Source organism: Micromonas commoda, chromosome 7 (genome assembly GCF_000090985.2).
Source record: "Micromonas commoda chromosome 7, complete sequence".
NCBI classification, from domain to species: domain Eukaryota; kingdom Viridiplantae; phylum Chlorophyta; class Mamiellophyceae; order Mamiellales; family Mamiellaceae; genus Micromonas; species Micromonas commoda.
Genome location: NC_013044.1, coordinates 853,804 through 871,240, shown reverse-complemented (window position 1 = coordinate 871,240; position 17,437 = coordinate 853,804). Strand labels below are relative to the sequence as shown.

Sequence of the window (17,437 nt, the reverse complement as noted above, 5' to 3'; positions counted from 1 at the left end):
GACGCCCCGAGATTGCCTCCGACGCGTGCCGCCACGGCTCAGGCTGTTGTGCCCGCCAATTTTGCGAAAGCGAGTCGAGTTCTCATAGCGAAAAAGCGGATCCACAGGGCGCACAATTCGGCGCTGAGGTGGGGGGCAGAGCCTTCGAGCCCTAGGGAAGGAGATGGGTCGCTCCCGATCCGTCTCCCGGACAGACTCGCGATCCCGTTCCTCGAGCCGCAGCCGCAGCCGCAGCAAGAGGGAGAAGAGGGAGAAGCGGCACAGGAGGGACAGGAAGGACCGAAAGCACCGATCCGTCTCTCGGACAGATTCGCGATCCCGGTCCTCGAGCCGCAGTCGCAGCCGCAGCAGGAGGGAGAAGAGGGACAGGCGGGACAAGAGGGACAGGAAAGACCGAAAGCATCGGAAGCATCGGAAGCATCGCAAGCGGAGGCGAAGGTCCCACTCCTCGTCCAGGAGCAGGAGCAGGAGCAGGAGCAGGAGCAGGGAGAGGAAAGAAGATCGCGGACGATCTCGGCCACGATCGCGCGAGGCCAAGCGCGAGAGGTCCAGGACCCTATCCCCCCGCGAGCTCGACGGATCGCGCGTGGAACCACCCCAACCCGCGCATCCTCCCCGAGACGACGATCGTTCGTTCGGCCGGGCGGGCGACGATCGTCGGCGACCGGGCGACGCCGCATGGGGGAGGGGGAGGAGCCGATCGAGGGACCGAACCAGTCGCCGACGCGACGACGGCGGGTACATTCGCGACGCGTACGATCGCGCTCCCCCGAGGCGCTCCCCCGAACACGACCGAGGGAGGGACGCGAGTAGGGACCGCGGCGGCGGCGGTCGCGGCGGACACGACGACCGACGACCGCCGCCCGCGCACTACGGCCACGACCGCCGCGGCGATCATCATCATCATCGCCGCGGGGATCATCGCAGATCCCCGCCGAGGGAGAGGGCGGCGCCGAGGCACGGCGGACGGACGGGCTCGTTCTTCGGCCGCGCCGCGGACATCCCACGACGGGCGTTCGGCCAGTCCATGACGCACCTCCCGCGGGGACCGGAGAACATACCGGGCGCCGCGCCGGTGGTCATCGTCGACGAGGAGGATCCGCCGCCGGTGGCGTACGGTGAGGAGCTGGAGGGGACGGGCGAACCGGCGTGGGCGGGAGCCGCGGGGTTCGGGTTGAAGGAAGGGAGTGCGGGGAAGGAAGGGGGTCCACCGACGTGGGGTGACCGCTACCCCGCGTCGGTGGAGGGTTTGGGCGAGGAGATTGCCGACTTTGTCGAGTATGCGTCGCCCGACGCCGATGAGCTTCGTTCGCGGTTCGCGGCGATGCGTCGGCTGGATTCGGTGGCCAAGTCGCTGTGGCCGGGATCGGAGGCTGAGCCGTTCGGCAGCACCAAGCACCGGATGCTGCTGCACGGGAGCGACCTGGACGTTCGGATCAGGACGGTGGGTAAGTTTGAGAACATCCCCGAGTGCCACGGGATCAACCAGCTCGGCGCTGAGGTGATGAAGCAGCCGTGGGCGGTTGACATGGACCCGAAGGTGACCGGCCGGGTGCCCCAGATTTCCTACGTCGACTCCATCAGCAAGCTGCGGTGCAAGGTGTGCGTGGGGAACAGGCAGACCGTGCGGGGAACGTCCTTCTTCAACTCGCCGATGATCCCGCTGTCCGCGCGCTTTCCCGCGTTCAAGGTGCTGATGCTCCCGGTCAAGACGGTGTTCAAACAGCGCGGTTTGGAGAAGTCGTTCGCGGGCGGGGTGGGCACCTTCAGGATCGGCATGATGCTCCTCAACTACCTCGCCATGCACGCCCCGGCGTCCACGCGCCCGCCCACCCCCGACGTCCTCGGCGGGGCGCTCATCGGCTTCTTCAGGTACTACGCCTCGGCGCCGGCGGACGGCTCCGAGTGGCAGCGGTGGACCGAACCCTTCGCCTTCGCCGGAGACTTGTACGTCATGGGCGTGCAGGTGGACTTTTCCGGGTGCGCGATGGGCGAGGTGTGGACCGTGTTCGCCACCTGCGCGAAATCCCTCGAGTCGTGTCCCGTCGGCGCCCCGTGTGGAACGTCCGCGCTGAGCCGCGTGGTGAAGGAGTCCATCGTGGTTGGGGCGCGGGAGGAGACGAGGTCGGCGGCGAGGCGGGTCGAAAACCAGACGCCGCCCGAGACGAAGATGCCGGGGTACCTCGCCCCCGAGCGGCGCAGCTACGGCGCGCCGGTCGCCGCGGCGGCGGTGCCCACCCTCCACGGCGACGGCGGTTCGAGGAACGCGGCGAGCAGCTCCGACGAGGCGCCCACGAGGTGCCTCACGCTGAAGAACATGTTCGATCCGGCACAGATTGGGGACGGGGGCGAAGGGGACGCGTGGTGGGTGGACATCGGCGAGGAGGTCAGGGAGGAGTGCGCCAAGCACGGGGCGGTGACGCACCTCGCGGTGGACAGGCACAGCCAGGGGTTCGTGTTCGTCAAGTTTGCCACGCCCGAGGCGGCGACGGGGGCGAGATCGACCCTCCACGCGAGGTGGTTCGGGGGCCGGTTGGTCACGTGCGAATTCACCGCAGAGGACGAATACGACGTTAAACACGGCGTGAGATGAGATGACGCGATGAGATGGAAGAGTTTTTGATGTGTCACTTGATGTGTCGATTTCAAAGCAGTTTTCCCCGCGCCTCCGTTACCTCCCCGTACTCACGCGGCCACCTCCCCGCACGCCGCGAGCGGCACGAACTCCCCCGACATTTCGGAGGCCATTATGTCGAGGGCCACCTCGCACGACTCGGCGACTATCCTGTCCCCGTCCCCCGCGTACTTTCTCAGCAGATTTTCCGTGTCCGGCGCGGCGATGGACCCGATCGCCTCCGCCGCCTCGTGTCGCACCATCGGGTGCTCGCGAACGTCCTCGAGCGTCCTCACGAGCGACGCCCTCGCGGTGGCGTCCGCCTCCTGGAGCTGCCCGAGGACGTAACACGCCTCGTGCTTCAGCAGCGCCGATTGGGACGACCCGAGCACCTCGCCCAGCGTCCGCGCCACGCCCGGTCCGTCGCCCCTGTTGCGCAGCGCGAACATGGCGCCGTACCTGTCCCACATGTCCGCGGATTCGTCTAGGAGGACGGCGGTGAGGGCGTCGGATGGAACGGACGCGGGCGCCGCCGGGACCGGATCGACGGAGAGGTACGGGGAATCGGCGTCGACGCCGTCGCGCGGCGCACCGTTCGCGGGCGCGGGCGCGGCGGCGGCGGGCGCGGAGAGCCTCTCCTTGGCGGATCCGAGGGTCTTACTCGCGGGTGCTTCGACGGCGTCCTTCGCCTCCCCGCGTTTCGCGCGCGCGTGCTCGAGCCGCCGCAGCGCGAGCGTCGCCGTCTCGCGCACGACCCGGCAGCCGTCGACGCAGGCGTCCCTCAGCGCGTCCACGCACTCCTCCGTGGCGATGGCTCCCAACGCCTCGGCGCACTCGTGCCTGACCATCTCGTCGTCCGTCACGTCCCTCAGCACCCGCTTGAGGACGTCCACCGCCCCGGGCGCCTGCATCTGCCCCAGCGCGAAGGCGACCTCGTGGCGGAACAGCGCCGAGGGATCGTCCGTCATGGCGCCCAGCAGCGCGGCGACGGCGTCGTCGCCGCCGATGCTGCGCAGGGTGAAGAGCGCGCGGAACCTTCGCGGCATGGGCAGCGACTGGTCCACGAGCTCGGCTCGGTGCGTCTCGACGCTCATGGTGCGTCGTCGACGCGGGTCTCGGAGTGACGGTCGCCCCGCGAACGCCGCCGTTTTTCTCGGAGGAGACGTGGCCGGCGACGAGACGAACTCAACTTCGCGTGTCGACGCAGTGAGGGTGGGCGCGCCATGGCGGACGGGGCGGGCGGCGAGGGCCGCGCCTCGCACGGCATGGATCCCAAGGACTTCCATCACACCGGGTTGAGGTTGGAGTGGGGCCACGCGCACGCGCCGGACGGGTTCGAGGTCTTCTCCCTCGCCGTCTCCCCGGACGGCACCGCCGTGTGCGCGGGAGGCGCGTGCCCCGCCGACCCGGGATGCGCCCGGGTGTGGGTGTGGCTCCTCGGGGAGGAGGACGCGGTGTCGGAGGAGACGATGACGCGCCGCGTCGACAGGGCGAGGTCGGGAGCGCGCGCGTCCACCGCGGCGGACGTCGCCGCGTCGAGCACCGCGCGTCGCGCGCACGTCCTCCGCGCGGAAGGAGCCGTCGCGGCGTTATCCGTCGCCGTCGCCGGAGACGTCGTCGTGAGCGGCATGGCGGACGGGAGCGTGTGGGCGTGGAACCTCCGGGACGGGACCCTTCGATGGGGCGGCCGCGAGTGCGACCCGCACCCCGCGCTAGCCAAGCTCCCGAGGAGGCGAAGGCGCGATCGGAACCCCTTCGCAGCGTTCGTCGGGCGCGTCGACCCGGGCGGGTTCGAGCCGAGGCAGGTGCGTTTCCTCATCGCGCCGCCCACACCCCCGCCGGCCGCGAACGCCGCCGCCCGCCTCCCCGGAACGCGTTTCGATCCCCGAGACGCGGCGCACCTGGTCGTCGGGAGCGTCGGCGGTCACGCGGTGTTCCCCGTGTGGGACGCCGGCACCGGAGAGCCCCCGAGCGGCGAATCAGATCGTTCGATCCCCGAGCTGGGCGGACACGGGCGGGGGTGGGAGGAGGACTCGTCCACCAACCGTCGGTACGCGGAAGAACCCGCCGCGTCGTACGCCCGCGACGATCCGTGGCGCGGCGACGGCAGGGACGGGGGGGACCAAATCGCCCCGCACGTCGCCTCGTCCGGGGACGGCCGCGTCCTGTACGTCACGAGTTTGGACGCGAAGGAGGTGAGGGCGTGGCGCATTCGTTCCGGGGGCGGCGACACAGCTGTGTTCGGTACTAACGGCGCGGCGACGCGCGCGTGGACGTCGGAGCGTCTGGCGGTTCGGGGTCTTCGACTCGCGGGTTTGACGTCGCTGCCGAGGACGCGCGGTGTTCGAAGAGGCGACGCAGCCGGCGGCGACGCCGCCGGCGGTGAGTTGGTCGCGACGTGTTGCGCGCCGATGGTGGACGGCACGTGTTACGCCGCGCCGGACGCGCCCATCAAGGTGGTGCTCATCGACGCCGAGGACGGCCAGGAGGTCAGACGGTTCGAACTCGAAGGGGTCACCGCGTGCAACAGGTTCATCGACTGCGGGTCCTTGGCGGGTGGCGGTGGCGGGACCTTGCTGTTCCTAGCGCACCGGGACGGGTCCATCTGGATCCACGCGGCGAGGAGCGGGGCGCAAATCGCCGCGCTTCACGCGCACTCCACGTGGGCGGGAACGAGCGGCCACCACCGCCTGTTACCGGCGTGCGTCGCCATCGTCGGTGACGGCGAGTTTCTGTGGGCCGCCACCACGGACGGGCAGTGCGTGCACCGGTACCAGGTGGGCCCGCCGCGGACGTGGACCCGGGCGTCGCACCGAAGGTTCCCAGCCGCGTTCAGGCGGGCGGTGAAAACGCTGGTGACGAGCGTGCACGTGAGGAACGCGCGGGGGCGGGCGGGCTTAGGGGGTCCTTTAGGGAGTGCAGGCGCGGTGCTGATGAGCGCGGGGCCGGGGCTCAGGGGCGAGCAGATCGGGGACGGGTTCAGCGGGAAGGGCGCGGCGCAGCTGTGGGGCGAGGGCTTCGCCGAGGTGTGCGCGATTGAGCCAGCCATCTTGGAGCTGGTGGTGGCGAGGATCGCGAGGCTGACGCACGGGAGCTGCGTGGAGACGTGATGGGTAGTCTAGCTAACTTTTAGTATGAAACGTTTCGTTCGTATCGACATGTTAGGAATGTGCGCGGGGCCGGACGCAAACGCCGCCCCCTCTTCTGCTAGGTGTCGGTAGTCTATTATGGGTACCATAAATTCAGTTGGAATCGAGAAACTTCCGCAGGCGAGTCACGTTGTGCGCCTGCTTGGGAGCCACCAGGTTCACCACCCACGCCGGAAGCACCCCCTTGGGGTCCGCCTGCACCACGAACGCAATCTGCGACCCCTCCATCTCCCCATCCTGCGACCACCGCGGGGTTATGTAGTACCCGCTGGTGAGCACGGCGCCCCGCACGTGACCCTTGGGCGACGGAACGTCGCTCACCTCGGCGTCATCCACGGACTTTCCCGCGATGAGCACGCTCCCGGTGGGCAAACGCAGCGCCACCTGGTCCCAGATGAAGTCCCTGTCCGGCACGATGGCGGGCAAACGAAACGTCCCGTGCAGCAGCGCGTGGCCGGGGAGGTCCTTAAACTGACCCTCGCGGAACGAAGCCCCGGGCCCCGCCGCGAGCGCCTCCCCGATGGCCGCATCCTGCGACGACGGAAGCGACGCGATCGTCGACGCCGCGCCGTGCTCCTTTAAAATCTTGCTCCTGACGAAGGACTGCAGCTTGATCCCCACGGGCGAGCGCCTGGCCTTGTCCAGCAGACCGATGGCCCCGTCGGCGACGTCGCTGAGGTCGGTGGGTCCGCTCCGATCTTTCCCGCCGATTGACAGCGCCGCGAAGTTGCCGAGCTTGTGCATCCGCTGCCTCGAGCCCGACGCCGCGAGCTCCAGGCCCTGGCCCCCGATCTTGACCACCGCGCCGTCCTTGAACATCTCGTCGAGGATCTTGAAGTGCTTGTCGAAGTTCTTGGGCTCGGAGAAAAACGTGAGCACCTCCTCGGGCGTCGCGGTGGTCCTCGTCACCCCCATGATGCGATGGATCCGCTCGCCCGGGAGCTTGAAGATGTCGGTGCCGTCGGAGGCGCCAGAGTGGCTCCAGCCCCCGTCGCCGAGCATGGTGAAAAACTGGCGGACGGTGTCGCGCTCAGCCTCCTCGATGCGCATCTGGGCAAGGCGGGGAAGGGGCGACGCGGTCAGAAACCGGGGTGACACATATGGTATGAAATCAAGATGGGCGTGGGGTTTCGCGCGGCCGTGGGGGGAAAGGTGGGGCGGGCCGGCGAGGGACACTCACCACGTTCGCGAGTTCCATCTCCGCGGAGTTGCGGATGTCCGCCTGAGGGAGGAAAAGGGAGGGAGCGGAGGGGACGGTCAGTCGGACGCGTCGCGGGGAACGGACACATTTTGACTGGCGTCGCGAGTCTCTTTTCCGCAAACGCGGCGCGGGGCTGGGCGAGGATGCCGACCGGGCCGCGGGCGAGGCTCCGGGAGGGACCCCGCGGCGCTCACGGTGGGTTCGTCGGTGGTTGCACTCACATGATCGATCCTCGTCATGACGTCCGAGACCTCTCGCGTCGAGTCGCGGCTCTGGCGGCGTGCGCTGGGTCTGTGACTCGAAAGACCTGAGGTACAGTCAGATGGTCCCAGATTGGGGACGCTTTTTGCCACGTTGAACCGCACCATTGGCCGGTGGAAATTCGTTTCAGATCCTCCATCGCCACAGCGTCTCCGGTCTGTCGAGCGACGAATTGAAGAATTGCCAGTGGATGAACCACGATCGCACTTGCGGTGGGAGGGGTTTGTGGTTGGTTCTCACTGGAGGTCCTGTGCTCCGTTTCAGCTTTTCTCCAGCTCGCTCCTCGTTCGTTCGTCTCGGAAGAGATTGTCAACACCCGCGACTCGAGACACAGGGGCGACGTCACAGGGGCGCGTCCGGGCTCGGGTGGGCAGGAATCGCGACCCCGACGGTATCGGCGATGGAGGATGAGCCAACGAGCCCTCTCGCGGCCTTCCTCGGCAACAGGTCCGCCTCCTGGTTCGGCGCCAGCCCCGCGGACGATGATCGAGCCACGATGGGCACCTCGTCGTCCGCGGGCGCGGACCTGACGCCGCTGGGGTTGCCGCTGTTCGAGGCGGACAAGGTGTTCGCGGTGCAGGCCGCGCGGGAGGCCGGCGGGCCGAAGAAGTCCGCGAGTCGCGTTCGGTCGCTGGGCGCGTGCCAGCCCCAGCGCGTGTGCGACCCGATGGACGGCCTCGCGCCGGGCAACTTCCTGCAGGGCATCTTCGGCGCCGGCGCCGGGGACGGGGACGAAGACGGGGACCGCGCGGGCGCGTCGTCCTCGCCGTCGATCCCCCCGGGTTCGCACGATCCCGCGAGTTCGCGCGAGTTCGTCGCCGCGACGTGCTCGAACGCGTTCGACGCGCGCCGGCGGCTCGGGGCGGCGAGACTTACGCGGGTGTTTCACGCGGCGGCGCACTCGTCCGAGGGATTCACCAAACATCACCTGCTCCTCCGCGCCGAGGACACGGCGCCGCATATGGACGGTGTTAACGGTGTTAACGGTTTAGAAACCCCTAATAAACCCCCGGTGCTCCGCGCGCTGCCGTGGTACGAGGGCGAGGGCGGCCGGATCGTATCGATGGCGTTCGGGCCGGCGCCGATGGACGATCGGCTCCTGTGCGGCACCGCGGACGGCGGCGTGTACGTCATACCCTGCGACGCGGTGCTCGCGGGGGACGCCGCGAGGGACGAGTCGGAAGGGGAGAAGGAGCCGGACGAGGAGGCCGAGGTCGGGGATAGAAAGAAGACGAAAAAGACAAAGACGAAGAAAGGACGGCCCGAACCCATGATCCAGGTTCTGAACGCCGGCGGCTCCGCGGTGGTCTCCGTCGCGTGGCTGCGGGCGTCCGACGCCGCCGGGCATCCCACGGCGGTCGTCGTCACCGCCGCCGGGGAGGTCAAGTTCTGGGCGGCTCCCTCCTTTTCCTCGCTCGCGTCGGCGAAGGTCGGGTGCGCTCGCGCCGAGTCTGCGGAGTTGGTGGACGCCGGCGCCCGCGGCGTGACGTTTCTGCTCATCGCGGGATACGAAGCGTCGGCGGAGAATACGTCAACACGGGCGGACAGGGTCTACTGGACGCTCAAGCTGCCAGCCGGCGACGTTCACAAACCTGCAGAGCCCGTGTTGGGTCGGTTCGGCGTCGACAGAAAGGGCGACGTCGAGGGTCTGGACGTCTCCTCGTCCGGCGGCGGCGGTCGCGAGCGGTGGAGGGCGGCGGCGGCGGCGGCGGCGGCTCCCCCGGGCGAGCGGGCGCCGATGCTTCAGGCGCACCCCGGGGCGAACGGCGGCGGCGACGGGTCCGGGTCGCTGGTGTCGTGCCTGCGACGGCGCGCCGGGGGCGGTCGGCTCGGCCGCCTGGAGCTCTTCGACCCCGCGATCGACGAGCGGGTCCCCGTGGCGGTTCACCTCGTCCCGCGGGGTACGGTGTCGGTTCGTGTCACCACGAGGTTCGTGTTCGCCCTCAACGGCGTCGTCGGCCGCCGCGCCAGGCTCACCGTCATCGCGCGGCGCGTGCCGGGTGACGAGACAAACCGAAACAATGACGAGACAAACCGAAACAATGACGAGACAAACCGAAACAATGACGAGACAAACCGCGGGACCGATACCCCGGCTCCGGCAGTCGCGCTGCAGGAGATCGTGCTGTCCTCCAACTGCGGGTTTCCCCGGGGGCTCATGCCCCCCGGGCTGGGTTCCGACGACGCCGCGAACCTGGAGGGGTGCGCTGTTTGGATGTCCGGCGCGGTGCTGGAGTGCCGACAATCGCTGCCCTCCGTCGGGGCGGTGTTCCGGGGGCTCATGGGCGCGTCGGCGCCGGGCGCGGAGACCGAGGCGTTCGCCCGCGCGGTCGAAAACGCGGGGGGTAAGGACGGCGCCAGGCGGATGCGCCGCGCGATCCAGGCCAGGGCGGCGGGCGCGGGACTCGGGTACTGGATCACCGGAGGTACCCCCTCGGACGACGCCGCCGCCGAGCCGGACGGGGACGTTAAGATCGCGGCGCTGAGCGCGGCGCTGGGCCTGGACCCGGCGCCGCTGTACGCGGACGCCGCGAGGGAGGCGATCCGCGCCGGTGACGTGGCCAAGGCCAGGGAACTGTTATCCCGCGCGCACGACGACGACGGGTCTCGCGACGACGACGACTCGAGGGTTTTGTCGCGTTTCGTCGCGATGTGCCTGAGGGAATGGCGCGCCGCGGACGCGCTGGACCAGCTCGCCGAGGACGCGTCGGGACCGGGTGACGGCACCGGCGTCGGGATCACGGATAAGGACTGGCTCGGGCTGTGCTGCGGCGCGCACCTGCGGCTGTCGGCGTGGGCGGCGTCCGCGGCGGCGGCGGCGCTCGGCGCGGCGGGTGAATTTGCCGACTCGGTAAATCTTCCCCCGCTTCCTCCGGGCGCCATGCCCCCGCCGATCGCCGCGAAGGCTGCGGAAGACGCCGCGGCGGCGTGCCTCGCGAGCGAGGGGGCGGGGCGCGTCGTCGCCGCGTCCAGGGCCGCGGGCGTCGCCGCGGGAGCCGCGGGCGCAGTGACGGACTTTCTCGACGCGGTGGTTCGCGGCGGCGGCGGCGCGGGCGTCGATCCCGCGGTGACCGCGACGGTGCGCGTGATGCTCGCGGCGGCGATCGCGGTCGAGACGCTGCACCGCCACGGTGAACCCGCGTTGACCTACCCCCCGCCTCCCTTTGCGACGACGGGCGACGACGGGGGCGACGGGGAGGGAAACGCCGACAACGACAACGCCGCCGACGACGCTCCCGACGCGCCGTGGTGCGCCCCGACGGCGTCGCCCCACGCCGCCGCGATGGACGCGCTCGCTCCGCCCGCGTCGTTCGCGGCGCGTTCGTCGCGGCGTGATCTCGACCGCGAGCGATGGTCCGAGCGTGATGGTCCGAGCGATGATCCAAGCAGCGATTTAGTCGACGGCTCGTGTCCCGTCACCGCGGTCCTCCCCCTGATGACCCCGTCCGAGATGAAGGCGCTCGCGCGGTCCGCGTCCATCGGGGACAGCGCGCATAGCGCCGCGGAGGCGAGGACGTGCACGCACCTCGCGCTCGCCGCGGTTCACCGGGGGACTCGACGCGAGAAGGCGGCGCAGAGGTCGCTTGAGCGAGCGTTGGGTCGGATGATCGACGAGAAGTCGGTGGACGCGGGGTGGGCCGGGGCGACGTGTTTGGGCTGGGATAACCCCCGCGCGGCGTCCGTCGCGTACATGCGCGGCGGGAAGTGGCTCGCGGCGACCGTGTGCCGGGTCAACGCCGTGTTGAAAGACCAGCCGCGTCGGTCGAGCTTTGGCGACGATTTCGTCCCGCCGGACCCGGAGCGAAGGCGGCTGGTCGAGTCCGAGCTGGCGGACCTCATCCGGGACACCGCGCCGAGGTGTCGCGGCGCCAGGGAACGCGCCACCGCGCTCGTCGCGGTGGCCAAGGCGTGGCGCGCGCTCAACCTTCCGCAGGGTCGGTTGGAGACTTTGTTGCTGGACGGCGCAACCGCCGGCGGCGTCGTCGGCGCCGAGGCTGTCGCGCTCGTGCTCCGCCGCAACAGGACAGTCTTGTCTAACAAGATGTCCAACGACGACGATTTCGAACGGTCGGCGGACCCGGAGCTGTGCAAGATCCCGCTCTCCGCCAAGTTCGCCATCGCCGTCGCGTCCCTTCGCGTGAGAGCGTCCGAGCCGAGGGAGGAGGAACCCGGTTCGCACGACGACGCCAACGAGGATGGGGACGCCAAGAAGGACGGGACTTGGTCGCGGGTCCGCGCCGCGCTCGCCGCCGACGCGTCCGTCTCCTCGTCCGTCCGCTACCCCGCGCCGGTCGTCGCGGCGGCGTTCGGCGAGCCCCTCGAGCCGAGGTCCCCGGGGCCGTACAACCTCCCGACGCCGACGCCGCCCGAGTCGCCCGCGAACCCTACCCTAACCCCAAAACCGCGACCCGACCCGAGCGTGGACTCGTACGTCTTCAGCTGCGGTCACAGGTTCAGCGCCGAACGGATGGCCAAGACGACGGCGGCGCTGCGGGTTGGGATGAGGGACGCCGGGATGCCCATCGTCGGGGAGCTGCTGGCGGCGGATTTCGCGTTGGATCGATGCGCGAGCGCGTGCCCGGGGTGCGCGAGCCGGGCCGTGGCGACGCTCGCGGCGAAGAGCTGAGATTGTCGTCGACCCTTTCATTAGTCTAGATATTCGCGATGTTAACGTGTTGGTCCATTCGTATTTCAAATATCCCATCGCGACTCGCGCGTCTCCCGTCTCACTCGCTCGCCGCCCGAGTCTCACTCACGTCGCGAGCCCGCCCGTCAAGTCGCGGTCCGTCAGCCACTCGTGCGCCGTGTCGACGTCCACGTCGTCGCCCAGCGCGTCGAGCGACTCCGCAGCCTCCGCTCGGGTGAACCCGCGGACGACCAGCTGCGCCACGGTCATCGTGCGGCTCGACTTGCTCGGACGCGGGACGCTTCCCTGCCCGGGGAACGCACCGATCCGGGCGCCGTCCACCGGGTCAAAGTCGCCGTTCCGCAGCAGCGCTTCGACCGCCGTCGCGCCGCCCCCGCGCAGCGCCGCGGCAACCTGCGCCGCGGTTCCCGCCCGGCTCCGCCCGCTTCGCTCGCTGCCAGTCTCCGACGGGGCGTACTTGCGCTGCGTGCCTTGCCACTGGCTCTGCTGCGTCCCGGTCCCGGTTCCTCCGGTCGGGGTGTCCCTCCCGGGCGGTCGCGTCGCGTCCCATTCAATGGTCCCCTCGCTCGGGTCGACCCCAACCCCGACGGCGTCGGGAACGTTCCAGCCGCGAACCTTCGCGTCGACCCTCTCCGAGGGGCGCATGCGACCCTCGTTCCTCTCAAGCTCGGCGATCGCGCGCGCGGTGGGGACCCCGGGGCGATCGTGGGACCGCGACGCCGGTTCGTGGGGGTGCCCGGTGCCCGCCCCCGAAGCCCCGGCGTCGTCCCCGATTGGGCCCCCCGCGCGTCCCTCGAATGGGTGTGCGGGGCTTCGTCCTCCGTCTCGACCGTCTCTCGAGGAGGCCATCCTCGCCCTCAGCGCGAGGTCACCCCTCACGCCGGCCAGCTCCGACGCGTGCATCTCCCTGAGGCGGGCGATCTCCCGTCTGTGCGCGTCCTCCATTTTGGTGCGCAGCGTCGCCTCGTTTCGAAGCCTCTCGGTGGCTTCCTCGGCGATTCTCGCCTGCGTCTCAAACTGAGCGTGAAACTTGGCAGCCTGCGACTGGAGCTCAAACTGCAGCACCCCCGCGGTGTCCTCCGCCGCCACGGCGAGCTCGCCGCTGCCCCCCACCTGCGTACCCTGCGACCTCTGCCCCATCCGTCTCGCCTCCCGTTGCTCCTCCTCCTCCCGCTCGGCCCGTCCCGCCGCGGCTCTCACCGCGTCGCGCTCTTTTCGCGCAGACTCGAGGTCCCGCTGCAGCCGCTGAAGGTGGATCCGGAACTTCTCAGCCTGCGCCGTCTCCCTCGGCGTGGGACCGCGCGATTCCATCTCCTCGCGGAGGCGCGCCAACGCCGCGGCGAGGCGCTCGTTCTCGGTCCTCGACGCGGTCAGCTCCGCGTGGAGGCCCTCCGCCGTCTTTCGGTTCATCGCCGGACCCGCCGCGGGAGACGCCCGGACAAAGCCCGAGGCATCACCGAACGCGCTGCCCCCAACCCCGCCATCCGCGCCGTTCCCGCCCGCCGCCCACGCGCGGAAACACTTTCGCACGGCGCGCGTCTCCCGGCGTCTGACGCACGCCGCCGCCGCGACGCGACCGTACCTTCGATCCTGGCACGCGAGCCGCCACCGCGCCATCGCGGCGGAGCACCGAGCGCGTTTGAGCTTATCGTGAGCGAACCACAGCTGGCACCGGGAGGATATCAGGTCCAAAGCCTCCCTCGCGGACTTGGGTATGACGCCAGCCTTTGCGGAGACGCTGAGCGCCCACATCGCGGCGGTGGGAGCGGTGGACGCGCCGCTGTGTCTGGCCAGCGACACCTCCTCGGGCATCACGCCCGCATCCTTGGGCAGGTGCGCCGGTCTGATCGCGTCGCGCTCGTCGCCGGCGGGCCTGAACGCGGTGTCAGCGACGGAGTGACCACCGGAGGGCGTGGAAGGCGCGCGCGAGTGGGTGTCGACCCCCGCCCCGCCCCGCCCCGCCCCGTCGTCGTCGTCGTCGACCCCGAAGATTGGATTCATGACGCCGTGCATTATGGGCGGTCGAAGCTTGTCCACGGCGGGGTGCGTCGGGGTGGAGTGTTTGGAGAATGTGGACGCCGCGTCGTGGAACACCCCGCCCGCCACAGATGCTCGCTCGCTCCTGAGGTCCTCCAGCTCGCGTCGGAGGGCCTCCATCTCGCGCCTGTCCGCGTCGCTCCGGGACGCGGCGGTCTGCGCCCTGCCCGCGGCGATTCCCTTCTGGTACCCCATGGACGCCGCCTGGAGGATCTTACCCTCGACCTCGCCGCGAACCTCCCGCGGGAGCCACGCCAGGGATCGTTCGGACCCCGACGCCTCGCTCATGGCGTCCCTCGCCGTGCGGAAGGTCCCCGACGTGGACGAGGGGGTCGAACTTCCGGGGGTGGTCATTTTATTTTCACGGCACCACGATTCTCAAGCTACTAGCACGGTCCCGGGCTCGGGTGAGCGAGAATCCGCGGTGCCACGCGGGGCGCGTCAGCCTCCGGTCAGTGCCACTCAGCCGCGGCGACTGTCCGGTGGAGAGGGCGGCTCCTGACTGTGGCGGAGGAGGGCCGGCCACCTCGTTTTCCAAAATTGTCTCGAGGCCGCGGCCTTGGAGTTTTTTTCGCACTGGCTTTCCAGATCTGAAGCTCAACACACCGACGAGCACTGAGCACGAAGACGAGCGAACGCACCCGTAAGCGGCGATCGCAGACGCGCGCTCCCTCCCCTATACACTCGGCTTCGACGGCAACCACCCGAAACCCAATCTGCCAAGATGATGGTGCGTCCCCCGAGTAGGGTGCCTCGCCCCTCGGTGCCCAAAACTGACAACACGCCCTCTCGCTTCCTCCTCAGATCAAGGTGAAGACCCTGACGGGCAAGGAGATTGAGATCGACATCGAACCCACCGACTCCATCGAGCGTATCAAGGAGCGCGTCGAGGAGAAGGAGGGCATCCCGCCGGTCCAGCAGAGGTGAGCACCTCGCCCCGCCCTCCTGCCAAGAAGCTTCGCGAATCTTCTCGTTCAAAACTCTCATCGCCCCCCTCTCCTCTCGTTCTGCGCAGGCTGATCTTCGGAGGTAAGCAGATGAACGACGATAAGATCGCGAAGGACTATAACATCGAGGGCGGTTCGGTGCTTCACCTGGTGCTGGCGCTGCGCGGGGGTTGCTGAACATCTAGCTTGTGCAATAGAGAATCTCGAGCAAACTTGTCACCGCGTCGTCCGGGAACGAAGGAGGACCGGCCTCCGACCCGCAGTTTCCCACGAAATGTCTTCGTTGTTTCATTAAACGGCGATATCACCTGACAAGCTATGTGTATAATGTCTCACGCGCGCGCAACCTCCTCTCCCCGCTCGCGGCTTTTGTCGCGGCGCTCTTGGGTAATCACCCAGTCCCGCCGTCTCCGCCGCTCGCTTCCGTTCGCCTTCTCCTTCTTTACTTCTCCTTGAAGAACATGTATCGGAGCACAACCTCCTCTTGACCGATGACGGGCTCGTCGAGGTAGTTCTGGACCTTCTTGGCGGTGCCGCGGGGGCACTGGGTGTGGATCATGTACTGGTGGGAATCCGCGAAGCCCTTGATCTCGTACGCGTTGTTCACCAGGCCCTTGTCAGTCACCTCGAACTCCGTGGCGCCACCCTCCATGAACATGGCCTTGAGCTTCTCCACCTCGGCCGTGCGGACGGAGTCCTCGACGCCGGGCTTCATGAGGATCACAGCCTCGTACCTGGCGGGGGCGGCGCGATCCTTCACCGCCGCGACGACTGTCTTCTCAACTTTGCGACCCACGACGGGGGCGCGCATGGAGACGCGGGTGCCTGAGGAACGGATAGAAAGGCGGGGGAACATCTCGACGGTCAGCGCTTGATGTCGGCGAGACGCGCGAGGCGCGCGGGGCGAGCGAGGGCTCGCGGGTTTTCTTTTCCACCGCAAAGCGAGAGGTTGGAATTTCACCCCCTCGGCCCGCGGGGGTCGGCCGGGTCGCGCGCGACGGACTCGGGACGAACGGGGCGAAGACGCCCCAGCATCATCTCCAGTCACGCAAACGTCGCGTTCCGCGCTCATTCGAGGCGGAACGCGCGCGTTTTCATCGTCCGGGCGCCCCGAACGTCGCCGAGACGGGAGGGTGACGTAGGCGCCTCTCGGAGCCACCAGCCGGGCGAAAGGTGAGGGTTCAGGGTATTGGTCTCGATTCGCGAAGGGGGAACACGCACCGCGGGACGCCGCCCGAGAGGACACGGCGGGAGCCGTGAGCCCAATGCTCATGGTGAAAGAAGCCATGGTTGGTTTCTAGGTTTCGGTTGCGACCGTGCGATGCGCGGCTGCGAAGAATGAGCGCGACGCTGGGCTCGGACCGGCCAAAAGTCCTTTTTCTCCGCCCTACTGGCTAAGGTTATCCAGCCGCCGTTCTGTGAAACGATTCGGGGGAGTCGAACCATGATTTCTTGAGTTATTTTCGTGTTGGTTTGGTTCTTGGGTTGCAAACCCTCGATTTCGCCTGATAAAACGCTCTCAGGGTTTAGGGCAAAGGGACAGATCGAACCGCTGAATTTTTTCACGTTTGGGGGAGTTTCAGTGAATCAGCCCTACACGGCGCACACATCGAGCGCCGAAGACACGGCTGTCAAGGCAGGTTTTGGGTCGCGAGCCTCGCCTTTGATCGGATCGATAGCGATGGCGGCAGTCGCGCCGATCGCGTCCGCGGCCACGGCCGCGGCAGCGCGCGAGCAGCGCGCGGGCTGGCGCGCCCGCGTAGGGCTGTTGCAGAGGCGATCGACGGTGGCGCGAGGTGGCGAGGGCGCGTCGACGCGCGCGTGGCCGCGCGCGTCCGTCCGCGCCCGACCCCGCACGACCGCGATCGTCAAGGCTGGGATCACGCTCGCGGACACCGAGGGCGGTACCGCCCGGATCGCCCCCGGCGCGACCCCGATCCGGGGAGTGGTTGGAGGATTCGGGCTCGCCGCCGCTCGGGGGGTCTCGCTCCCGGGGCGCAGGCGCGTGCACTGCCACATGGCGCGACGCAACAGGATCCCGGACGACGTCGGCTTCGACTACGACGAGTTCGAGGACTTCGTCTCCACGCCAACGTCCCAGGAGAAGAAGGAGGAGAAGGCGAGGAGGAGGAAGCAGGCCGAGGAGGAGGCCGCCGAGGATTACGTTCACATCAGTCACGTCCCGGCGCCGCCGGATCCGCGCGAGGACGTGCCCGCGGTCTTCTCCTACTTCTCCCCGCTGTACGGAAACAAAGCCGAGGAGGCAAAGGCACTCGCGCTCCAGCGCGCGTACGCCAGGCAGCTCTGGGAAGAGTACGGCGAGCTGCCGGACAGGAGCAGGATGTGGACGTGGAAGCGAGAGGGTGACGATGACGATGATGAGGAAGCGAGACTCATCGCGGGGGAGGCCGCGGAAAGGAAGGAGGAGCGGAAGTTCGTCAGGGATGCGGACGGCAACAAGGTCAGGCGGCCGGTGAACGACGCGGAGTACAACTACGAGGTCTCCAGGATCTTCAACACGTGGCGCGAGAAGGAGCACACGTACCCGCAGAAGGTTGGCGCGCCGAGGATGGACCCGTA

The 17,437-nt window shown here is 68.9% G+C and overlaps 8 protein-coding genes across 8 annotated transcripts; 4 read left to right on the top strand and 4 right to left on the bottom strand.

The window, feature by feature from the left end:
* Window positions 1-163: 163 nt before the first annotated feature.
* MICPUN_60157 (predicted protein) lies at window positions 164-2,593 on the top strand (the record flags this gene model as incomplete). The annotated part of the gene is made up of 1 exon (XM_002503939.1): window positions 164-2,593. The coding sequence occupies one exon, from the start codon at window positions 164-166 to the stop codon at window positions 2,591-2,593; it is 2,430 nt and encodes an 809-aa protein (XP_002503985.1).
* Window positions 2,594-2,685: 92 nt separating this feature from the next.
* On the bottom strand, window positions 2,686-3,708 carry MICPUN_60156 (predicted protein; the record flags this gene model as incomplete). Its single annotated transcript, XM_002503597.1, has 1 exon — window positions 2,686-3,708. One exon carries the CDS (start codon window positions 3,706-3,708, stop codon window positions 2,686-2,688), a length of 1,023 nt encoding a protein of 340 aa, XP_002503643.1.
* Window positions 3,709-3,837: 129 nt separating this feature from the next.
* On the top strand, window positions 3,838-5,724 carry MICPUN_60155 (predicted protein; the record flags this gene model as incomplete). The annotated part of the gene is made up of 1 exon (XM_002503938.1): window positions 3,838-5,724. The coding sequence occupies one exon, from the start codon at window positions 3,838-3,840 to the stop codon at window positions 5,722-5,724; it is 1,887 nt and encodes a 628-aa protein (XP_002503984.1).
* A 21-nt stretch (window positions 5,725-5,745) lies between these two features.
* Window positions 5,746-7,251, bottom strand: MICPUN_108629 (predicted protein). Its single transcript, XM_002503596.1, has 3 exons — window positions 7,186-7,251; window positions 6,944-6,985; window positions 5,746-6,813 (listed from the first exon to the last, which is right to left on the bottom strand). The coding sequence occupies exons 1-3, from the start codon at window positions 7,201-7,203 to the stop codon at window positions 5,857-5,859; spliced, it is 1,017 nt and encodes a 338-aa protein (XP_002503642.1). The 5' UTR covers window positions 7,204-7,251; the 3' UTR covers window positions 5,746-5,856.
* Window positions 7,252-7,625: 374 nt separating this feature from the next.
* MICPUN_60153 (predicted protein) lies at window positions 7,626-11,852 on the top strand (the record flags this gene model as incomplete). The annotated part of the gene is made up of 1 exon (XM_002503937.1): window positions 7,626-11,852. One exon carries the CDS (start codon window positions 7,626-7,628, stop codon window positions 11,850-11,852), a length of 4,227 nt encoding a protein of 1,408 aa, XP_002503983.1.
* Window positions 11,853-11,895: 43 nt separating this feature from the next.
* MICPUN_108628 (predicted protein) lies at window positions 11,896-12,897 on the bottom strand. The gene has a single exon (XM_002503595.1). The coding sequence runs from the start codon at window positions 12,816-12,818 to the stop codon at window positions 11,979-11,981; it is 840 nt and encodes a 279-aa protein (XP_002503641.1). The 5' UTR covers window positions 12,819-12,897; the 3' UTR covers window positions 11,896-11,978.
* Window positions 12,898-14,634: 1,737 nt separating this feature from the next.
* MICPUN_60151 (predicted protein) lies at window positions 14,635-15,034 on the top strand (the record flags this gene model as incomplete). Its single annotated transcript, XM_002503936.1, has 3 exons — window positions 14,635-14,640; window positions 14,715-14,833; window positions 14,926-15,034. 3 exons carry the CDS (start codon window positions 14,635-14,637, stop codon window positions 15,032-15,034), a joined length of 234 nt encoding a protein of 77 aa, XP_002503982.1.
* Window positions 15,035-15,123: 89 nt separating this feature from the next.
* MICPUN_108626 (predicted protein) lies at window positions 15,124-16,186 on the bottom strand. The gene has a single exon (XM_002503594.1). It carries the CDS (start codon window positions 15,711-15,713, stop codon window positions 15,300-15,302), a length of 414 nt encoding a protein of 137 aa, XP_002503640.1. The 5' UTR covers window positions 15,714-16,186; the 3' UTR covers window positions 15,124-15,299.
* Window positions 16,187-17,437: the final 1,251 nt, after the last annotated feature.